Source organism: Rhinopithecus roxellana, chromosome 17 (genome assembly GCF_007565055.1).
Source record: "Rhinopithecus roxellana isolate Shanxi Qingling chromosome 17, ASM756505v1, whole genome shotgun sequence".
Taxonomy (NCBI): domain Eukaryota; kingdom Metazoa; phylum Chordata; class Mammalia; order Primates; family Cercopithecidae; genus Rhinopithecus; species Rhinopithecus roxellana.
In genome coordinates, this window is record NC_044565.1 from 110,113,425 (window position 1) to 110,137,164 (window position 23,740).

Genomic DNA, 23,740 nt, shown 5'->3' on the forward strand with positions numbered 1-23,740 from the left:
CATTGCCTTAAATATTATATTATAAAAGCAGGAAAGTCTAAAAAGTAATAAACCAAATATTTATCTCAAGAAGTTTAAGAAAATAGTAAAGTAAACCTGCAGAAAGTAGGAAGGAAGGAATAAAGATAAGAACAGAAATTAATACAATATGAAATAAACATTCAACTGAAAGAATTAACAAAGCTAAACTTTTTTAAGGCAATTAAAATTGATCAGCCTCTGGTGCCATTGATCAAAGAACAAAGAAGAGGCACATTTATGATAATTCATATCAGGGTGAGAAAAGAGGCATCAGTCACTATAGATGTTGTGAATGCTTGAAAGATATAAGGATATTATTAATACTTTTTGGCCAATACATTTGAAAATTTGGAAAAAATACATTTTCAGAAAAATGTTACTAAAAAAACAGATTCAAGAAGTAGAAAACTGGACTAGTCCTGTAACCGTTAAAGAAATTGAATTACAAAGACTAGCAGGAGAAGAAATATAACTCGAACAAATGGATGGCTGACTCAGCCCTGCCAGTGGAACAAAGGTGTACAGCAGTTATACTTGAGGTCTACCAGTTATACTTGAGGACACCATTAATGCAGCATCTTTGATGGTCATGATATTGAGGTTGTGTATCTATTCAGGCCTTCGAGGATGTGTTCCAATTTGTTGACTAGGCAAAAGCCACAGGGTGTCCTGACGAAATGCAGAAAATGCTTAAGAGTCTTTCAAAATAATAAATGCTCATTGAGAACCATCTACTAACAACATAAACATTTTTTACGATTGTAAAGTTGAGAACACTTCCACACTAGAAGTTGAGAAAACTGTGCCGTAGAACTGATTTATCCTTGGAGAGTGATTTGTTCTACCTGTAATGAGGTAGGAACTCCTACTAAAGTAATCCTAAGTGATTCTCCCCATGAGAGTAAGATCATGTAAGCTTCCCAAGGAAGCAGTAATATAAACACAACAGAAAGATCCTGGGTTTTTAAAGGAATTCAGTTTATTAAATTATTATAAAATCTAATGAATTGTTTTGCAAATTTTCAGGAGGTATTAGACAGCATCCTGGTAATCTACGATGCTACATCCCTCCACTGTCAGTTCTGTAACTATTCTGGAAAAGGAATGAACTTTGCTGAGCAGCTAATGTGAAATCATGGAAACCTGGGTATGATAGAATTTGTGGGAGAGAATGAAGTTGTCACCAGAGAAGTGATCACAAAATGTTGAAAAGTGAGGTGAATTCTAGTAATCCAGGAAGCATGGCAGAGTTGGGCTCAGCCTGGCCACACCGCTCCCCTTTGGGGATGACCAGTCTCATTATTTTTCTCAACAAAAGTCATTAGCTCATCCTACAGTTGGTGCCCTAGAGAGCCACCTTCTTGCCCATGAGGTTGGGCCTCCTCTGTCCTTGATGCTGTATTCACACTAGACGAAGCATTTCAGAATTTTAAATATTTTTTTGAGAGAGAGGGTCTTGCTCTGTCACTAAGGCTGGAGTGCAGTGGTGCAGTCATAGCTCACTGCAGCCTCAAACTCCTGGGCTCAAGCAAACCTCCCACTTTAGCTTCCCTAGAAGCTGGGAGTACAGGCATGTGCCACCATGCCCAACTTTTTTTGTTTGTTTGTTTGTTTGTTTGTTTTGTACTAAGAAGGTCTCACGATGTTGCCCAGGCTGATCTCGAACTCCTGAGCTCAAGCAAACCTCCTGCCTCAGCCTCTCAAAGTGCTGGGATTACAGGTTGTGAGCCACCATGCCTGGCCAAGAATTACTTTCTAAATAGCTTGGGTTATCCCTTAACCTTTACCTCCTCAGGACTTTTGTAGTTGACTTACATATATTTTAGAAATTAGAACTTGGTTATAGATGAGAAGAAAGTGGCTAATTTTGATTCTGTGATCATCTTCCAAAGTGTTCTTGGCTCTTTTACTTAAATATCCTAAATAAAAAGAAAACAAGATGTATTTTCAGGTGTGCAAAACTGGTATACCATGTACTTCTGCGCCGTAAAAGGACTTTCCAGAAGCAGATAACTGATGCATGGATGGAAATCTTGCTTTCTCTCTTTTACGTGCCCATTGCATACATGCACATAAACACACACTGTAACACTCTTACTTATTATTTGTTTTTTTCTCTAATCTGTATAGGAAAGAAAAAATCTAAATTCAAAACTTTCAAGAAGTTTTTTGGGAAGAAGAAGAGAAAAGAATCGCCATCGTCCACAGAAAGTAGCACCTGGAAACAAAGTCAGACGAGGAATGAGGTCATCGCCATCGAGTCCGGGCCAGTGGGCTATGACTCCGAGGATGAGCTGGAGTAAGTTGCATTTTACATCTCTCGGGCCAGGAGCACCCAAATACACTATTTCATTATCCTGGTAACTTGCTGGATTTCTGAGCCCCCTTTCCTCCTGGGTAACTCCATTAGAGGTTCTTCCATAGAAGTTGTGTTTTCTATCTTTTCAAACTTAGGGGTGGAGAATGCTGTGTGTGTTTAAATCCACAATAACTGTGGGAGAGGAGGTACTATATACCATTTTCTAAATGGACAAAATAAGCCCTGGATAAAATTTGGAACTTGCCCAGCATCCTACAGCTGAAAGTGACAGGATCAGGATAGGGGTCCTGGTTTAACTTGACTTAAAACTCTTTTGAGGACTAGATACCATACTAGAAAAATACATTTCGCTAAACTTGAACGTTGAATAATCTAATTAGAATATTTTCACTTGATGGGGGTGGGGAGGGCACGATTCTTGTTATCTTAGAAAAAATCATCCAAAAATATCATTAAGAACAGACCCAATAAGCACAAAAAACTAGGGAGGTCTAGTAAAGAAATCCTTATTTTTGTAACTTGTATTTCATTAAAATATAGTTACAGTACATATGCTGCAGTTATTCTAGCAGTTATTTCTGTGACTAAGAGGAAACGAAACAGATTTGTTGCTATGCTAGCTTTTACCTTTTTTTTTTTTTAAGACAACACTGGCCCTTTAAGGGTAGAACTCTTCCTAAAACATAATATCCCTCAGGTTTGGGGTACAGACCACGCCGAGATGGGTCCCAGGCTTGAGCATCCGGATAATGGTGTCCTGTCCCCTCCCCTGCTCTCCCCTCCTCCCCAGCTTCCTCGCCTGTTTTTTAAAGGAGTAGAAATGTTACTGGCCACTTGGTGGCACCAGATGACTGGAAAGGAAAGATTGGAACTTTTTTTTTTTTGTCGGTTTTGGGTTTGTTTTTTGGTTTTGTTTGTTTTTGGTGCTAGCAGGGATTGTAATAGACTCATATTGCACCGTGTGAAGTGTGGAAGGGATACACTGTGCTTGCATTTTTTACTTTTTATTTTTATTTTTATTGAGACGGAGTCTCACTCTGTTGCCCAGGCTGGAGTGCAGTGGCGTGAACTCAGCTCACTGCAAGCTCCGCCTCCCGGGTTCACGCCATTCTCCTGCCTCAGCCTCCCGAGCAGCTGGAACTACAGGCGCCCGCCACCACGCCCGGCTAATTTTTTGTATTTTTAGTAGAGACAGGGTTTCACCGTGTTAGCCAGGATGGTCTCGATCTCCTGACCTCATGATCCGCCCACCTTGGCCTCCCAAGGTGCTGGGATTACAGGCGTGAGCCACTGCGCCCGGCCGTGCATGCACTTTTTTAGGCCATGCTCTGAACTCTTGGGGAACGAGATGTTATCGCGATAATATTGCTAATTATTCAATGTCATCACTTTGCAAACCCCAGGGAAACTCTAACATCCACCCCCATCCACCCCATCTGTTGACTGGAGTACAGTTCTGGTGTTGGAGAGACTGGCCTGGGTGTGGCCCCTCCAACCACAGACAGGAGCCCAGCCAGAGGGGCAAGCTGGGATGAATTGTCCTGTCCACTTGCTGATGTCCTCCCTGCCACAGGAGTCCAGGGGAAGTGGAGACGGTGTGCTTTTTATCTTGATATTCCTAGCACCTTGCAGGGAGCTGGTGCTCAGTGACTGGTAACAGTTTGCTGGTTTTGATGCTAGGCAAGGAAGATTGGGGGTGGGGCATGATGAGGCCTGGGAAGTGCAAATGACATTTTTAGAGAGCAGCACAGAGGAAGAGGAAAGTACTGTTTGGCCTGTGGAGAGTCTGCGGCAACTTCTCATCCATCACTGGGGGGAAAACAGCTCCATTTACTAAGGCACATTAGTGCCAGCAAACCACATGGGACCCTGTGGGTTGAAGAAAGTGACGCCCATTTATCGCGTCTGTGTCTGTGCGGTTGTGCTTCTTAAATCTGTAACGATTTCCTTTTGCCCTCTCCCTTTGTTTCACGTCATTGATCTGAGGGAAAAGCAGGGCCATGTGTCCTGCAGAATGTCCCGTATTCTGGCTTTGCTTTCTCTTGGTGTGATTCAGCTCTTTCCTATATTCTCCCAATTCCCGGTACATCATTCGGTGGATCCAGATGCTGTCAGGTTCAAGCAGGTGCTGGATGTTGTCACATCCCGGGATGAGTCACATGCTTTCTGAGCAGTGGGTTCAGGGTGTGTCAGGCTTGTGGTCCCTCCACCAGCCTTCACCTGACAGTTTTAACACTTGGTGATGATTTGTTATTTTGTCACAAAGTGGTGGTTTGTCTAATTCTGTCATTCATTGTACACTTGCTAACTGAAATTCTTTGATGAAGAACTTTCCTTCATCAATTGCTTGGTTGCTCTGAAATACAATCTAGAGTAAAGTCAGGATCATGCTTGGCTCTCCTTTAATTGATCCACCCTCAGAGTAATGACGTGGTCCCCTGGCAACTCCTGACAGTGGCCAGTGGGTTTTGTTTTTTCTTTTTTTTCCCAGATATCATTGGAATGCATTCCTTTTTAATATTTGATTTGCTTTAATCCATGACAGTCTTTATTCATTTAACGCTCAAGTTGTTCCATCTTAGGCTGTTGAGAGTCACTTGAAATTCGCTCTGTCTTTTGACATGACCCCATTCATCTTTGATGGCTTCCTTACTTTCTTGTCCAATGAGAAATCTCAGGTCTATTTGGTATATTTTCTTCCCCTGACCTGGAATCAGCCCTTTCTTCAGAGGGCCCTGGCCCCCTCCTTGTGGTGTGAAATGGCTTTTAAAGACCTCAGTCCAGCTGCCAGGGGTGATAATTACTAATTGGCTGTCACTGATTCTAAACCTGTCCAGTGGATATAGCTAGGAAATGGTTTACTTTTCAAGAGAAAAATTCATCATTAATTTGCTGATATTTCCAATTCAAGTTTAGTAAGACAACATTTTTCCTTCTTTAATTCTTTGTATTCTCTTTTCTCTTACACTGGAAACCAGGGCTCCTTATGATATTAGTGAAATGACTTATTTTCTTTAACCTATCATATATTCATAATAATTTATCCCTTTCCTACATGGAAGTTAAAGATACTATAAATACTTTTCTGCACACTGTCTTATAATCAGTGTTATTGCTAATAAAACTGCAGAATGCAATTTAATATTTTTGGTTTTTTAATTATTATTACTACTCATAAGATTAGTGAGTGCAATTTGTTATCTTTGGTTTTCTTGTTGTTGTTCTTAGAATGTATTCTATCTTGGATGTGGAGTCAAAGCCACTTGAAATTATTATATTCTCTGTGTGGTCATGCCAACAATCTGATATAAAAGTAGATGTGTTTGTTTGTGTTTGTTTTCTAGTTTTAGTGATTTTTTAATTTCTCTTTTTGTTTGGTTTCGTCTTTTAATTATATAAAATGTTTACACAATTTCAAAGACAAAGTTGTAAATGTAGGTATCTTTGCACTATGTCTCCTCATCTAGTTATTTCTTTCCCCCTAAAGGAAACCACTTTTATTTACTTGTTATTTCTTCTTCTCTTTTCATTTTTTTTTAAATATAAGAAACACACACACATGTTCAGATAGTATCCAGGCCCACCTTTCCTATGCAGTGCTGACATACTGTTGACATTGTTCTGCAGTGGTTGTTATTTATTTCACTTAGTAGTATCTGGTGATGCCTGTATGCAGCGTGTAGAGACCCCCCTGCCCATCAGACCAGCTGTGGAGTCCTCCATTGTATAACATTCATGGTTGATTCAGTTAGATGCCTACTGAGGGGCACGGCATGTTTCCCATCTTTCAGTCTTCTGAATATTGCTGTAGTGAATGGCCTTGCACATGTGCCATTTTGTGTTTTTGCAGAGGCCTCTTCATGCTGCTTCCACTCCTCGTTACATCCAAAACGGAGGTGCTTGGGTGGTGGTTGTGGTTCCCAGGGAGTGTGGGCCATGAGCTGTGCACTGGAGAAGGGAAATCCAAGCATGTGTGCGACCTTTGGGTTAAGAGCTGCCCTGGGCAGGGAGGGCCTGATTGCTTCAGTTGGTGTGGTTCCTCCCTGGCATGTGAGGACACACACATCCTGGAAGCCATGGGTTCCCACTTGCAAGCTTACGGTTGCAGGCATGAGAGTTTAATTAGAAGGAAGCATTATTAACCAACACCGTTTGGTTTACAGTGGGACAGGGCCACACCTCAAGTCCTTAATGCCTCACAGTGGACAGGATGTCCAGGGTAGGGGAGTGGCAGGAGGGGAGGACGTGGGGTGGTGCACACAAGATGTCCAGTGTGTGCAGAAGTAGGCTTTCCTTCCTTCATCATTGGATCTCAGTCATCTCCTTCCACCTATTGTTCAGGCAGCCACCGCTGCTAGGAAAATTTGACAGCTAATTCCCACATCCTTTTAGGACATTTTGTGAATGTCCTGTGGGTTCAGTCCCAGATCAGATTCTTGAGCTCAGAGCTGAGGAAAGGACTGGGATGGCGATGACAGAAGGCCACCATCTCTGCTCCAGGATCTTGGCAGGCACAGAGGTTTTGGTCACACGGATGGTACCAGGTCATAAAAAGAGGCCACGGCTTTGCAGATTTGTAGTTCCCATTTCAAACCAGCCACTGATGTATGTCTTGGTCTGTCTTGTGAGGATGCGTTCATCAGGTAGGCCCTCAGCCTGCTGCTCACATACAGCCTTCAGCCCATGGAGCGGCTGCGTGTTTGCCCACAAGGCAGGACCTCACCCTCCCCGGGGCAGCCGGGACATCCTCAGAAGCTGGCCGTGCCAGCCCCTCCCCTCTGCAGGCTTCCTGTCTTGCACCTCACACCTTGTCAAACCTTGGTTTTTTCATTAATAAAAATAATTCACACAACCTTTAGATCTCCTAGGAAGATTCCTATCTCTGCAATGCTCCAAATAGTTAACTGGCATTTGACAGTGTGTGGATGAACTGAAGTCAGGGACCCCTGAAATGTAAATGCAGCAGAGGGAGTGTTGTTTGATATTCTGTTAACCCACATCCCCCTTTCTCATTCTGAGTCCCCTGGGGGTCAGTAAGATGGAGGTGGGCAGAGTCTCACAGTGGCTCTTTTATCCTAGGGAGTCGAGGGGCACGCTGGGCAGCCGGGCCCTTTCTCACGACAGTATTTTCATTCCTGAGTCCGGACAGGACCCTGCTCGGCCTGTGCGGGTGTTTTCCCAAGAAAATGTGTGTGATCGGATTAAAGCTCTGCAGGTAAATGTTTCCTTGGTCATGTCACCTGGTGTGCAAGTCAAGTATCCATTGAGAAGTTTTTAAATGATTTCCGCTTGGTTTATTTGATATGCCATAAAGTAGAATCACACGTACATGACAGCTCTCCCAGGAGACACCAAATGAGTTACAGTGGGATCTCAACTCATTCTTAGATGAACAAAGAAGAGATGATAGTGGAAGAGCTGGTGGCAGATGCACGTTCAGTTCTCTGCACCACGCCAAGACACTGAAGGCATTTCCAGCATGAATGAATTAGAGCAGGAGGATCTGTTGATAAATATCATTGATGAAAATAAGAGCACGTGTTCTTTATTCCAATCTAGTTAAAAATACAGTGTAATGTGAAAATGGGGCCACCACCTCCTCCAGGGGGCCTTCCTGCCAAGCGTGGAGAGGATGCTGGCATGAGCTCTGAGGATGACGGGCTGCCCAGGAGCCCCCCAGAGATGTCTCTGCTGCACGACGTGGGTCCCGGCACCACCATAAAGGCAAGTACGGCCTAAGCCACTGCACGTCTCCATCCACACTTGCCCTGGAGGGCACTGGAGCTCTGGGATACCCTGTGTGTGCCCCTGAGATTTCCATGGATAGGTGAGGCTGTGCATTGTGTGGCCGACTGGGTCACTGGAGCCTGCAGTCAGCCCTTGAGCTGTGTTTACTTTCGTTCTTTGAGTAGAAATTCAGTTCTGGTTAGGAGACGTGGTTTTGGTGACATTTGTTATGAGGGTGATAGGTTGATAGAATCAAACCACAATCGGCCTGGGCGCGGTGGCTCAAGCCTGTAATCCCAGCACTTTGGGAGGCTGAGACGGGCGGATCACGAGGTCGGGAGATCGAGACCATCCTGGCTAACACGGTGAAACCCCGTCTCTACTAAAAAATACAAAAAACTAGCCGGGCATGGTGGCAGGCGCCTGTAGTCCCAGCTACTTGGGAGGCTGAGGCAGGAGAATGGCGTGAACACGGGAGGTGGAGCTTGCAGTGAGCTGAGGTCCGGCCACTGCACTCCAGCCTGGGCGACAGAGCGAGACTCCGTCTCAAAAAAAAAAAAAAAAAAAAAGAGTCAAACCAGAATCAACCCTGTCCCTTGACTTTCCTGTCTGAGCAGATGACCAGACCCAGAACCCCATTAGAAGTAGGGAAACACGTTGTGTCTGTTTTCTGTTGCCACGACATTTGGCCGGCGGGAGGGGGAAGTGGTGAACACGTGATAGTCGAGGCTCTGATGGTTTCTGGTGCCTGAGTCTGTGACCTGAAGGCGGTGTCGGCATAGGGGTAGTCATGTGCCGTGTTGCTGGCAAACAGGGCAGCAGGGAAAGGTAGACAAGCAAGAGAGGAACTGATGACCTCAGCAGGGTGGAGGAACCAGTCCCAAACACCACCTTTCCCATTCGAATCCAAGACGGGGCCCCCGAGGAACTGAGCTCTTTCTCGCGCGTAAACAACATAGCTCGCAATGCTGCCACATTTTAAATTATGTGATTGTGGTAAGAACACTTAATGCCCATACCCTGTACTTGCACATAAATGTTAAAAATAGGTGGTCATCGTTCCCATGTAGACAAGCCTGACTGTGGAGGATGGATAGAGTTGGAGTTATCTGTTATGCCGACACTTGAAAAACAAATCAAGGCCAGAGTTGTTTTTATAGCCACACACCTGCCCCTGTCACCTCTGGCCTGCTTGAGGGGCCATTCACAGTGAAGGGGGGGCTTCGTTGTGACCCACTGCCTTGCAGATTCCGTGCTTCTCTGAATTCTGTTCGGTAGCCACTTCAATGTGGACACCTATAAACCCTGCCACACCAGATTTTTGTGTAGTTGTGAGTTCCCAGAACGTCACTGATGAAGAAGGCAGAAGGACTGTGGGGTGGCCGAGTGTGTGGGGTGGGGATTGACAAGCCGGCTAGAGAATTCTTCTCTCCAGAATTCTGCTCCAGGGCAAAGCTGTCCCTGCTCCTGGAATGAGCAGGGTCTGAGGACAGTGAGCTACCCAGGCCTTCTCTCCAGCCTGGAGCAGAAGGGAGACAGGATGAGGAGGATGGTGTGGTCTATTTCGTAGACTTCACCGAACCAACCCTGTACCACTTTAACACCTTCAAACACTCCTGTGTGCAGTTTCGGCGTCCCCGCCTCAGGAGCAGATGTGACTTGGTGCATTTCTGAGCTCTGCAGTAGGAAGAAGTCTGTCGTGAGCTGCCTCGTTCCTCATCGTAGATGGACTCCCCCTCCTCCCATCCCGCAGGTCTCTGCCTTTAGCCAGGATAGGCAGTAAGAGGAGAGGTAGTGAGGAACCTATCCATTGAAAAGCAAGCCTATCTCCAAACCTGTGTGACAGCATGAGGCACAAACTCCACAGCTGGCTTGGCTGGGCCAGCCTGACCTTCTCTCTCACAGCACAACCACCTCCTGTGAAAAAAGTTCTGAGATTTTATCAATTATTGGGTAATATGGACAATCTACTAGCTTCACAGGAAACCAACATTTGAGCCTTTAAGACTTAAAAACAAAAAGGTAATCTTAAGTGTCTTCATCGTTTCGAAGACACAATGATTGCATTTAGAGGCCTGAAAGTTTTTACGCATAATTGGTTGATTGAGAGGGAAAAACAACACACACCCTTTAAAATGGGCTTGTAGAATATGTGGTGTTTGATATAATAGGGCCGAAAGCCCCAAAACGATGGGCTGCAGGCTGTTTACACCTTACACAGGCCCACATGCTTACACACAGGCCCACACAGACAGAACAATTTAAGATTATTATGGAAGAAAGAGTCTTTAGTAGCAAGTATTTGATGTTACAACCAAGGTGACATTTCCTGATAGAATAAGGTTTTCAGGCAATATATGGAATAATTTTCCAATTTTATTACCAAGTGTGATAACGACTGATGAACGTTTACCTGGTGGTTTTTAAGATAACATGATGTCTCACTGGTCATATTCTAGGTGTCCTGCTATGAAGCAGGACATGCCAGGTAAAGTGTAATAAACCGGCAAGGCTCCTGAGTCATTTTACTCCTGGTGATGCAGGAAGGAAGATGAAGGAGGGAACACAGACCTGCTGTCAAATGAACAAATACATGCCCCATAGCTCCAGAGGGAGGCCTCGGGCAGGCTTATTCCCTCTTAGAATGTGTGTCCTCAGAGGGTTTTGGCTCAGAGGGTTTTGGGGGGACGAGATGAGATTGGGTAGATCAGTACCTCTCCTTCCCAGCAGGACCAGCAGTTTCTTTTCACCCCGGAATAGCCAGGCCCCCTGCTTCCTGTCCAGTGGCCCTTCCTGCATGCACTGCCCCTGGCCCACTCCTCAGTGGCTGAGCCCCTCTTTTTGAGGACACACATCCTAAAGCACCTGTCGCTCAGGGCCGCCCATGAAAAGCTTCTGACCCCAGGCTGTTTCCTCTGGGTCCTTTGGGCTGCCTTCCCTGCAACAAAGAGCCACATGCTAGATTTTTAAACCCTCTGCTTTCAGAATCATCCAGAAGCACAGATTTCAGGAAACATTGGGTGACTGGAAGCAAGCCATGCAGAGGTGAATGTTCTGGATGCTGCCAGCCCACCCATGAAGCCAGCTTCCTAGCCCTCACCTCCTCCCCACGGGCCCCAGCCCACCTCACATAGTTACATCACTGATCAACAACAGACACGATTCTCCTTGGGGTCTTTCCGGACCCCAAGATCTCTCAGAGCAACCATGGAAACAGAAGTGAGAGTTCTGAAGCCAGAGGAGTTGAGTTCTCTAGTCAGGGAGAGCTTGTACCTGGGACACAGCTCAGGGAAGTTAAGCTCCATGCCAAGGTCCCCTAACCCAGGGGTCAGAGTGGGCCTGAACCCAAGACATCTGACCATGCAGGACAGACACAGGGTGGCCCACAGGGAGGAGGGCCTGCTGTGCATCCTTCAGTGCCTTCAGGGTATTGGGCTTTATTCCATAAAGAGGAGCCGCCCAGGGTATTATTGTCACAGGCACCGTGATCATTCTCACTGCACTTGCAAAGCGGCTCATCTCGTCCATTCTCATGAGTCCTAGGCAGTGAGATTTTCTTTTTAACCAAATGTGTAGACATTGTTCCCCTAGACAAGAGTAAATATTACAGACTCTGTATGATTATTTTGAAATGTACACATCCTGTTTGTGACCTTTAAGGAAGGCTCTCTGGGAAAGGTATCGATTTCCCAATCTAAGGCGACTTCCTGAGTTGTCAGTGACCACAGTGAGAGCCAGAGCCACAGGCACAGATGTAGTTGTGACCAGGAGACTTGTGACTTATTTGTAACATAATTTTTCTTGCCTTATTACCGTAAGTACCTGAGTAGCTAAAAGAGAATTCAAATAGATTATGTCCACTTTTAGCTCCTTCTCCCCCATTTTAGTAATTATCTCCTCCTCATTTACACGGATAAACTTACACTTTTATTAGAAAATAGGAGAGAGCTTCACGTGAACAGGGAGAGGTTGTTCCTCCTGTATCGGAGCCCGTCTCTCCAGTACGATCATCCTTATGGTTCCCTGTCTGGGTTAGCAAAGGCTGCTGGGCACCTGCTCTGTGTGGGGGTCCCAGGGTTATGGAAAAGAAACAGCAGATGTGCCCATGGCCCTAGGAGTTTGCCACTGGGGACGGCACTGGTGTGTTGTCTCACTGCTTCATTCACTGTTTTCATGAGGGCTTACTGAATCGTTGTGTGAATAAAATTCTATTCTTAAGTTAAATGGAAACTTGACACTAATATTGCACACTGTGCTTGAATAGAAAGCTTGCTTGAAGATCACAGAGTTATACGAAAAGCCTGCTACCTCCCAGAGTCTCCCTGTGCACCTCGCCCCTCATCTGGGCTGCATGTGCTCACAGGCGCTGCGAGTTTCATGCGAACTCGTGTCTACAGGGGAGCAAACTTCGACCTCACTCAGTGGCGGAGCTGGCCAAGTTCGGGGGGCAGGGATCTGCGGGTATTGCCCTCATTCTTCCACTGTCTGACAGGATGATGACTGTCAGCATCCCTTTGTCCCAGGTGACATGTTTGCTATTTGCTATCAGTTCTTCCATGCTGAAGTATAAATGAGTAAAATACCTGTAACTTAACAGATGGCAGTTTCCAGCCAGATTTTCTTCAAAAGGACACATGAGCACAGAGACCTTCTAGGTTGAACCAACAGGGCTCCAGTGACGGAATGCTGGGCGGTGGGCTTGGCATTTCCTGACCCCAGCTTCTAAAATCACACCTCTGAACCTTCCTCTCAGCTTCCAGAGACAGGACCAGGTGACTGTGCCCTTGGACAAATTGGGCTGGTGTGTTTTGACAGAGAAAGCTCTTGTCTGAAGTGCCTGTGCCAGCTGCCACAGAAGAGTGACACGGGAGCCTGAGACACAGGTTCTCTGCATGGTCTTGGGAAGGAGTGGCAGGTTTCCAGGAGCTGGCCCTGCACTTTAAACTCCCAGCCATTTACCTTTCTCCAGGAGGATCCTAGACCCCTCCTTGTTGAGAATCAAATTGAAAGTATTGGCCGGACGTGGTGACTCACGCCTGTAATCACAGCACTTTGGGAGGCCAAGGCGGGTGGATCACCAGGTCAGGAGTTTGATACCACCCTCGCCAACATGGTGAGACTCCGTCTCTATGAAAAACTCAAAAATTAGCTGGGTGTGGTGGCGGATGCCTGTAATCCCAGCTACTGAGCAGGAAAATTGCTTGAACTCAGGAGGCGGAGGTTGCAGTGAACCGAGATCATGCCACTGTACTCCAGCCTGGGTGACAGAGCAAGACTCCATCTTGAAATATAAATAAATAAATAAATAAATAAATAATTTCCACACACATAAAGCCAGAAACAGTGTGAGAAGACTGAGCCTGGGCAGAAAAGAGCATTGTTGCTTTGGTCGTCCTTATTTCACAGGGTGAGGTTCATGCTCCGTGTGTTTGTTCTCGTCCCATGAAGGTCTCTGTCGTGTCTCCAGACCACGTAAGCGACAGCACTGTCTCTGCCCGGACCTCGGACAGCAGCCTGGCACCAGTGGCCGACTTCAGTTACCCACCAGAATCCTCCTCCTGCTTGGACAACTCCGCAGCTAAGCACAAGCTCCAGGTCAAGCCTCGCAACCAGCGGTCGAGTAAGATGAGGCGGCTTTCATCGGTAATTGGGTTTCCTTCTCCACACAGAGGCAGGCCAGGCAGGCTTAACATACCCCCCACAAACCCGCACAACCTACCTCACTCCCTCCCACAGGGTCTCGTGCCCCCTCCGAGCACTCCCACCGTTGATGGAGCCATGCTGCAGAAGATGAAGTTGCTCATCATTTTAAACATAAACCAGATCTGTCTCTCCCTTGCAGAATCGCTCCATTCATTCATCCATCCATCCGTCCGTCTGTCTGTCATTCCTCACACGCTCACTACTGAATGCTGGTTGCCTTCCCTCTGCACTCAGAGTAAAGTCCACACTCCAGGCCTGGTACATCAGGTCCTGCCTGCCCTTCAGGCTTCTTACCTTTCTCACTCAGCACTTTGGCCACCTTTCTGCCTCTTGAGCTCCCGAGCTGCCTCTAGCCTCAGGCCTTGGTGCTGCTGTGTCCCAGCCTTGGGGCCTGAGAGTCCCCCAGAGAAACTCACCCTGCCCGTTCACTTCCTTCAGAGCACTCGCCTCATGCCAGAGTGACCTTTGTAAATGCATGTGCTCTTATCACTAGTCTTCTTTGAGACCCTGTCCCGGCTGCACTTTCAGCCCTTAGAACATTTCTGGTCACAGAGTTGTTGAATGACAACAGTTGTTGGATGAACGACGGAACAAATGAATGAGTGAATTAACAGATGAGTGAATGAAAGAAGCTGAAACACTAGCGTGGACACTTGCCTTGGACGAGGGCCTACTCAGTAGCATGGGGAGAAAAGACAGACCCCTCTTTGGGTGTGCTGCCTTGGGGTGTCCTTACCTCCTAGTCCTAGAAGCTGAGAAACTGGTTCATGGAACGCTTTGGCTTCATTTACTGGCAGGTTTGAGGTTCACACAGGGTTGTTCTCTCTCCCCTACCTGACGGGCACTGTAACGCGTCCCCCCTGGAGTGGGGACCAGCCTGGCCACAGAGAATGACAGTGCTGATAAAGAGATGCTCATGGGCTAACATCCTCTGTCCTTCCCTGGCGACATGATTGGGGTGTGTTGTCACAGTACCCAGGGCAAGCTGGGTGCCTCAGCTGGAGACAGTTGGGCTAGGGCCACTCAGGAGTTCAGCAACTCCCTGAAGAGAGCGAGTTTTCCTTTGGGCATATGGAAGGTGCTCTTTAAACTCATGCCAGCAGAGTAGACTTTTGAGGGGACTAATGCTGGAGGAAGAAGCAAGGTGAGTTACCTTCAGGCTGATGCACCAGCTAGGGACCAGGATACTTGTGCATAGCTGTGTGTGTCCAGTGCACGTACAGTTAAAGGCTGTGTGCTGTGTCGGCGTGACAAGGTCCAGTCACTGAAGACCTGCCTGTCCTCGTGCTGAATGAGACCACAGGACTAGGGCCTGCTCCCTTCTGGTCAAGTCTGTGATTTATGACTCCCATGGGGATGTCTTTTGCTCTGGCCAGGGCATTTATAGCCAGCCACAACCTGGCCAGGACTTGGTGACAGAGCGAAGCCTGGTGTCTATTCCAGGTGGAAACGCAGCCTCCCTTCTTGCTCCCATCTGGACAGGGCTGTATCCTTCTTTCTTTACATTTGAACTTGACTTAGTTCTTGAATCCCACTTTGTAGAATAACAGAAAACCTGATGTAGCCAGTCTGCGCAAACAGGTAAACACAGTCTTTCCTTGATTTCAACTCTGTCACATCCATGGTCTTTCCCTCTTTTCCCCTTCCCTGCTTGGTAAGGAGCAGGCATGGGTATCTTTAAGTTCTCAGAGGTGTCCATATTTTCCTCCATCCACTGTTGTGGAACCTGTGATGCCGGGGGCCTCTGTCCTTCAGTGTCCATAGCATCCTTTGCCCTTTGGTCATGAGGTCCCTCTTCCCAACCATAAGGATCTTCCTTGTGGCCTGGCCCCTCTTAGGGACCAAGGTGCTTTCAGATGCTCCCTAAATGCTCCCAGGACGGGAAAGAACAGCCAAGCCACCCCCTCTGCTGCCTTGTGTGGGCTCCGTGACTGATAGTTTTAAAAGGTGACCTCCATCCTAAAGAGGTTTCAACATCAGCAGTTCCCTGCAGTAGCAGAAGGTCATCAACATGGCAAAGTAAAGAGCCTGCAACTTTTGAAAGTTCTTCTGTAGCTTTCTTTGTGCCTCTTCCTCTTTTTAAAGCCAAAATAATGGGATTGTGCATTTTGGTGACAGTTTGCTTAGGTATTGTCACAAACATCCCAGGCATCCTGTATTCTATTAGCAAGCAGATGCCATGAAAAATGTTAAAATAGTAACAAACAGCAAGAAGAAAAACCTATTGCAAACATACCCTGAGTGTTATATTTCCTGCTTTAGAAAAGGGGAAGGAGAGGGCAATAGCCTGGGTGACTCTTGGTGTCTAATATCATGAACTTTCTAAAAAGATTAGTCTCTACACCATCAACCTTTTGGTCATTTCCACATGTTACTTTTGAATGGTTCTTGGTTACCTGGAGCTCCTTTCCTTCCCGAGAGAGCAGGAACTGATTCTGTGACAAAAGGAGGAAGTTGGACTGGAACCTGAATTCTAGAGATCTTTCAGAAGAATATCACAAGGCAGCATATGTTTGCCAAGCCAGTAGGGCTTCAGGAGGTTAGAGAAGGGGGGAATCTTAAACTGCAAAGAGTGGGAGAGTTTGAAGCAGTCCTTGGGGGTCCTGGTAGAATATCTTGGAGGTTGGGGGCAGGGGGGTGGGGGAGAGTGGGGAGGTGACAGTCACTCAGACCAAGTGTCTGGCACAGTGTTGAGGGCTTGGTTTGACCTGAGTAGGGAGTGGAAGAAACGACTTAAGACCAGAGAATCTAGGACTTTAAATTTAGCTAAAAATTTTGGTTTTATCCTATATAGCTGTGGTTAGCTATTGGCATGATACGAGCCATCTTTTAGGAAAACCAGTCTGACTTTACTATGAGGGTGCACTCCTGAAGTGTTGACATGGGAGACTGGCTGGGATGAACACAGGGCCATAGAGCCGCAGCTGTTCAGCTCGGCCACCTGCTTGGCCAGGCTTGAACAAGGTATTGGCCTCTCTGAGCGCCTGGCTCTCAAGTGCAAAAAGGGACTCATCATCCCTTCCTCACTGGCATGAATGGAGGATTAAATGAAATAACAAGTGTAGAGCCCAGAGCATGGCAGACACTGGCTGCTGTTGGTCTCCTGCCCTTGGCGTTACTCTCTAGTCCACTGGTTTTGAGGCTCTGTCAGAGGAGCGGTAGACTTTTACTTGGGAGGCCTATCTGCCATTGTCCTGATAAACTTATGAGCCCAAGTAGACCAGGAGGATACAAACTGAGAAAAGACACCTGTGGGTACATGCCTACTTAAGTGCCAACTTTAGAGTGCTGCTATCACTGCTATCACTAAGCCATTACAAGCCTTGAAGAAAGTGAGGAGGTGACAGGCTTCCTGGAATTTGCTATAGTGACGATGCTTTTTATCTTTTTCTCTCAGCGCGCTCAGTCTGAATCCCTGAGCGACCTGACGTGCACCCCAGAGGAGGAGGAAAACGAGGAGAAGCCACTGCTGGAAGTCAGCCCAGAAGAGAGCCCCAGCTCTGGGCAGCAGGACGTGGCGCCAGACAGAGGCCCTGAGCCTGGGCCACCGGCGCCCTTGCCGCCACCCGAAGGGGTCCGTGCCAGACGCGCCCGCCTGCAGCACTGCCAGGCGCTCAGGGCCAGCTTGGAGGAGGAGGGCGCCCCCGGGGAGGACCCCTCAAGCCGCCCGGCCACCCCGGAGCTCACCGAGCCCGAGTCGGCCCCCGTCCTCCGCGTGGAGCCCCCGTCCCCGCCGGAGGACCCCCCGCATCCCGGTCCTGACGGCGGAAAGCAGGAGGGGGAGGCGCCCCCCACAGGCCCGTGTGTCCCGGACACGGCGGAGGAGGTGGTCTGTGCTCCCGAAGACGTCGCGAGCCCGTTTCCCACCGCCCTCCCTGAGGGGGACACGGCGCACCCCAAGACTGACCCCACCGCCACCTCAGAGGCGTCCTCTGCTCCCGACGGGCCAGACCCCAGTGTCCCGAAGGAAGCGGAGCCGACGCCGCCCGTGCTCCCGGACGAGGAGAAGGGGCCCCCAGGGCCGGCGCCCGAGCCCGAGAGAGGGGCAGAGACCGAGCCCGAGAGAGGAGCGGGGACCGAGCCCGAGAGCATTGGGACCGAGCCCTCCGCGGTGCCCGCCCCGAGCCCGCCGGCGCCCAAGAGCTGCCTGAAGCACCGGCCCGCGGCCGCCAGCGAGGGCCCCTCCGCGTCCCCGCCGCTTGCCGCCGCGGAGTCTCCCCCGGGGGAGCACGGCCCCGCTTCCCCCGACGCAGAGGCCGCCGCCCCAGAGCGCCCCAAGGCCGAGCGGGCCGAGGCGCCACCGGCGGGCGCCGAAAGGGCGGCTCCAGAGCGGAAGGCGGAGAGGGGCGGCGCCGAGCTGCGAGGCGCGAAGAAGTTCTCGGTGTCCTCGTGCCGAGCGCGGCCTCGCCCGGGCGCCTCCCGCCCACTGGAACGCGCCAGCTGCCGCCTGCCCCTCGCGAGGAGCAGCCCGGCCTGGAGGAGCGAGGCGGCCCTTGACGATCTCCAGGGTCTCCCCGAGCCCCAGCACGCGAAACCCGGCCCTCGGAAGCCGGCGGAGTGCGGCCCTCAGGACTCGGGGGACAGGGCGGCCAGTCCGGCCGGGCCGCGCAGGAGCCCCCAGGAGGCGGCCGCCACGCCCGGCACGAGAGAGCCCTGCCCAGCCGCCCATGAGCCGGCCCCGAGTGAGGACAGAAACCCCTTCCCTGTCAAGCTCCGGTCCACCTCCCTCTCGCTCAAATACCGGGATGGCGCCTCCCAGGAGACGAAGGGTGTGAAGAGGTACAGTGCCGAAGTCCGGTTAGAAAGGTCGCTGACCGTGCTCCCGAAGGAGGAGAAGTGTCCCCTCGGGACGGCCCCCGCCCTTCGAGGCGCCAGGGCCCCCAGCGACCAAGGAAAGGGGAAGGCCCGGCCCCCCGAGCTGCTCAGCTCCAAGCCGCCCCTGCCCCGGAAGCCGCTTCTGCAGAGCTTCACGCTCCCGCACCAGCCCACGCCCCCCGATACCGGCCCGGGAGAACGGGACCCCAGGAAGGAGCCCAGGACCGCGGAGAAAAGGTCGCTGCGCAGGGGAGCTGGTAAGAGCGCGCCGAGGGTGCGGGAAGGGCAGGGCCTGGGGAGATCCCCATCCACTGGCACATCTTGCTGGACACTCGCTAACTGTGTAAATGCTCCTGGTACAAACTTTGTTGCGGGGGAATTGGAAGGAGTCAGAATTCCCACTGACATCATATCTGATCTAGAGCAAGCTTGTCCAACTCGCTGCCTGGGCCTGGGGTGGCTTTGAATGTGGCCCAACAGGAATTGGTAAACTTTCTTAAAACATTGAGACTTTCTGCGAATTTTTTTTTAAGCTCATCAGCGGCCTTTAGTGTTGGTGTATTTTATGTGTGGGCCAAGATAATTCTTCTTCCAGTGTGGCTCTGGGAAGCCAAAAGATTGGACACCCCTAATCTAGAGTAAGGAATAGGCCGACCTCGGTAGCTCATGCCTGTAATTCCAGCACTTTGGGAGGCCAAGGCCTGCGGATAATCCTAGGAGTTCAACACTAGCCTGGGCAACATAGTGAGACCTTGTTCTACAAAAAAATTTAAAACTAGCCATGCATGGTGGTGCACGCCTGTAGTCCCAGCCGCTTGGGAGGCTGAAATAGGATTGCTTGAGCCCAGGAGTTTAAGGCTGCAGTGAGCTCTGATGGTGCCATGCACTCCAGCCAGGGTGACAGAGTGAGACCCTGTCTCTTAAAAAGAGAGAGAAAATAAGAAATAAAGAGTAGAAAAGGGAAAATAAATACCAGGATTTTGTATAAGTACAGAGAAGTCAGTGTGTAGACATGAGATAAAGAGAAATGTAAAAACTGATGTTGATAGGACTCCCAGCGAATCTCTCAAATTCTTCTCCCACTTTTCACCTGAGAAACTCAGCAAAGTCCAAATCCCAGGACATGTGTACTCATTTTGATGCAGGTTCTTTCAGGGCCTAAGCTATTTCTTGGCTATAAATGAAACATACTCCTCTATCAGGGTCCTTCTGACCTTTTCCTCCAAGAAAGGATTTCCTCCTGCTGTTCATAATCAGGTTCGCGCCCAGCTGCACGTGAAACGTATTCCATGTATTGGAATAACAAGTCTGTATAAAACATAAGTCTCTCTCAAGAGGGTCAGCATTTACTTGCTGTCCTGAAAGGGAGATTGTGTTAAGATTGAGGCAGAACGTAAGAATCTTTGAAAGCAGCTGTCTTTTGAAATGAGCAAAGTAGATGACCTTTCTCTGTCTTTGACATTTGTCACTTCTTATGGAAGTGAGGAAATGAGAAATCTGTTGAAAATGTGTGTTTGCAGCAGAGCTAAAGAATCTTTCATTGCTGGGTTTTTTTGTTTGTTTGTTTGTTTGTTTTGAGACTCTGTCTCACTCTGTTGCCCAGGCTGGAATGTAGTGGTACAATCCTGGCTCACTGCAACCTCCACCTCCCAGGTTCAAGTGATTCTCCTGCCTCAGCCTCCCGAGTAGCTGGGATTACAGGCGCCCACCACTATACCTGGCTAATTTTTTTTTACAGTTTTGGTAGAGACGAGGTTTCACCGTGTTGGCCAGGCTGGTTTCAAACTCCTGACCTCAAGTGATCCGCCCGCCTTAGCCTCCCAAAGTGCTGGGATTACAGACGTGAGCCACCGCGCCTGGCCTGCTGTTTTTTTTTAATTAATGGAAATCTGTGAGCCAGAAAATGACACTACACACATAAGTTGTGTGTGCATGTGATGAGGGCACACACAGAGAGAAGTTTTCTGTGGCGAATTTTGTTTTTTAAAAATGTTTTGGCCTGGCGTGGTGGCTCACACTTGTAATCCCAGCACTTTGGAAGGCTGAGGCAGGCGGATCACAAGGTCAGGAGCTGGAGACCAGCCTGGCCAACATGGTGAAACCCCATTTCTACTAAAAATACAAAAATTAGCCAGGCATGGTGGTGCGCACCTCTAATCCCAGCTACTCAGAAGGCTGAGGCGGGACTATCACTTGAACCCGGGAGGTGGAGGTTGCAGTGAACCGAGATCATGCCACTGCACTCCAGCCTGGGTGACAGAGAGAGACTCCATCTCAAAAAAAAAAAAAAAAAAGAATGTTTCAGGCTACTCAAGCACTGCATTGTGGGACAGAAGGGAAATAGAACCTGGTGGCTCTCTTAGGGAATTCTGTACCCTAAGAGGAAGATGCATACACAGGAAGAAAATTAGCTCATACAAAACAATGTGAAAACAGTTCCAAAATAGTCTAATCTTTTCTGGCTCTTTTACAGTGCTTTAAATTGCTAAGGTGACACACAAGGATTCACAGTTCCAAAGAGCCCACACATGTGGCCTTCCCAATCTGAAGGCCCCTTGGCACAGCCGTGATTTTGTGTTGCTGCTGCCACTGCAGTAGGATAATCAGTGCGGGAATTTGGAGGACGTTCAAGCAGTAGCTGACGATCCACTCTGCAGATTTCCATTGAGGTTATTGAAGCTATCGTAGAGTGATTCAAAAAGCCATTGAAGCAGCAAGGGAGGAAGGAGCTGCTCGCTGCACATGAAACCCTGGCCTTCATGGCCCAGAATTGAAGGTGTCTCTCAAGGGCTTGCTAAATGAATGGAACTTAAAAACAGACTATCAAGCTCATAGTCAAATCTGGAACAGAAGCTTCAGAGAACAATGCTTTGCCCATTATTTATATGTAAGTTCCTCAACCTAAGCCAGGCTTTCTTCGCTATAAAATGCCTGGGATGGTCTGTAAAGACCTTGTGTATTTTTCTTTGATTTATAAAATGTAATAGAGTGTTTGTTTATTAACAGCTTTTCTTATAGAGTAGAAAAGAATTGTCTCGTCCATCTAAGTTTAATCACATTCACTAAAGCCATAGAAATGACAGAGTTAGATGAATTCCAAAGCAAAAGAAGAATCTAGGTTACTTTATGGGCATGAGTAATGACATTCATTTTACCCCACAGAAAGGAGGGAAGGAATTACCCACATTCTATAGGGAAGCAACTCTGGGGGCAGGGGCAGTGGTACTGGAAGGACAGGTACCAGGACAGGCTGGGCCTGCTGCCTGATCCTACCTGGACCTTGAGGGACTATCTCATGCTGACCAGAGCAGAATCTCAGGGTCTGCACTGTCAGACCCCAGCAGTGAAGCTGCCCCCACACCTTCCCCAGATGCCAAATCTGTTTGTGCTTTCATTGATTATTATCACTTCTACTATTATCATTCTCATTGCTCCCAAATTATATTAGCTAGAAGCAATTCAGTTCATACAAAACATACAGATAATGAAAGTTTTAATAACAATATCACTGTTTCCAGAAAGACCTAATATTTGCTGTTGTGGTGGCAAATACCTTGCCCAGAGCTCCCAGATAGTCTGCCACCTCCCCCGTCCTCCCTCCAGGGCATGTACAGTAAAGTTGGATGACTGAAGTGTTCCAGATGACTCAGCTTTGGGCACTCAAGCTGCTTGGTCCCCAGCACCTGGTTTATTCCTCCTCCTGTCTTCCACACCTTGTTTTCCTTCTTTGAAAGAATGGAGGAACGCTTCAGCAGAAGGAGTAGGGAAGGATGCAGTGGTGGTTGGTTGTAATAAACAGGAGCCTGGCTTGCCAAAGGGGCTGAGCCTCACAGGGGCTGTGCTGGAGTGGTTCCTGCAGTCTTAGTACGTGTCTGGGCTCCTCGAGGCAGAGGAGCCCTGTTTATAGGCCTGGTTCATGATTTGCTGATCTGTCCTAGGGAGTAAATGGCCCAGGGTTATCAGCCGTGTTCATTTGTGCAGAACATTTTGCGCAAATCCTCCTGTTGGTTCAATCCATCCCAGAGTTTAAATTACAGGTCATAAAGCAACTTCTGCACACAAGATTAGATTGACAGCAAAGGAGTTAGAGAATATTGTGTGGAAAAATTGCAAAACACAGAAAGTATGTAGAAAAAAATCACTCCTAAGTCGACTCTCCTTCTAGTCTGTCTTGTTTCTGGGTATGAGATTTATTTTTTTACAAAGTCATGGTCACATGTTGGTGTTTTGGAAGGTAGCGTAAGACATCACCCTTCTCACCTGGGGACCTCATTTAATAACGGACATTGGCTAATCTGAGCTTGATTCCTCCAGACAGGGTTGGTGACAGAGTAGCACACTCCAGTCTCTGACCCTCTTTTTCTACACTCCAGTACTCACTCATGCATTCTTTTTTTCAACAATTATTTAATGTCCTCCTGCCATGCAAGCTCTTTCTTGGCCCCAAAAGATGGGAAGAGCACAGGGGACTGACCTGCGGAGTTTATTGCATGGAGAAGGCAGGTGGTAGCTGGATGCTGGAGGAGTGTAGACAACCATTTTCTGGCCCACCTTGTCTTTGGATGTCACAGCCATTTTCTGAAGGAAATGAACTGAAAGAGACTGTCACCCTTTTTAAATGACACAGTTCACATATATTCAAATTCATTTGGGTTAGAATACAAGCTGTCAAGGGTTTTGTTGGCATCCTGCTAAAAATATATTCCTATCTCTTGAATTTTCAAAATCTCATTTTATTGTGATATGAACACCTAACATGCGATTGACCCTCTTAACAAATTTTAAAATGTACAATGCAGTATTGTTGTCTATAGGTACAATGTTGTAGAGCAGATCTCTAGAACATGTTTTTCTTAACATAACTGAAACTTTATAAATATTAATGAATAGCCCCCAATTTCCCTCTCCCCCGCCCAGCTCCTAATGACCACCTTTCCACTCTTCAATTGTATGAATTTGACTATTTTAGATTTCACATAGAAATGTGATCGTGTAATACTTGTCCTTCTGTGACTGGCTGATTTCACTTAGCATAATGTCTTCAAGGTTCATTCATGTTGCTGCAAGTACAGAATTTCCTTCCTTTTTAAGGCTGGATAATATTCCATTGTAGGTATACACCACAGTTGCTTTATCCATTTGTTTGTCCAAATA

The 23,740-nt window shown here is 48.0% G+C and overlaps 1 protein-coding gene across 2 annotated transcripts in view; it reads left to right on the top strand.

Annotated features, from left to right (window-relative positions):
* Positions 1–23,740, top strand: part of KIAA1211L (KIAA1211 like) — a 145,754-nt gene that overhangs the window by 97,461 nt on the left and 24,553 nt on the right. For both annotated transcript variants that reach the window (XM_030921771.1, XM_030921770.1), the window contains exons 3-7: positions 2,152–2,320; positions 7,421–7,556; positions 7,901–8,065; positions 13,517–13,711; positions 17,169–18,843. In XM_030921771.1, coding sequence (XP_030777631.1) covers positions 2,152–2,320; positions 7,421–7,556; positions 7,901–8,065; positions 13,517–13,711; positions 17,169–18,843 — 2,340 coding nt within the window. The remainder of the gene's footprint in view (positions 1–2,151; positions 2,321–7,420; positions 7,557–7,900; positions 8,066–13,516; positions 13,712–17,168; positions 18,844–23,740) is intronic.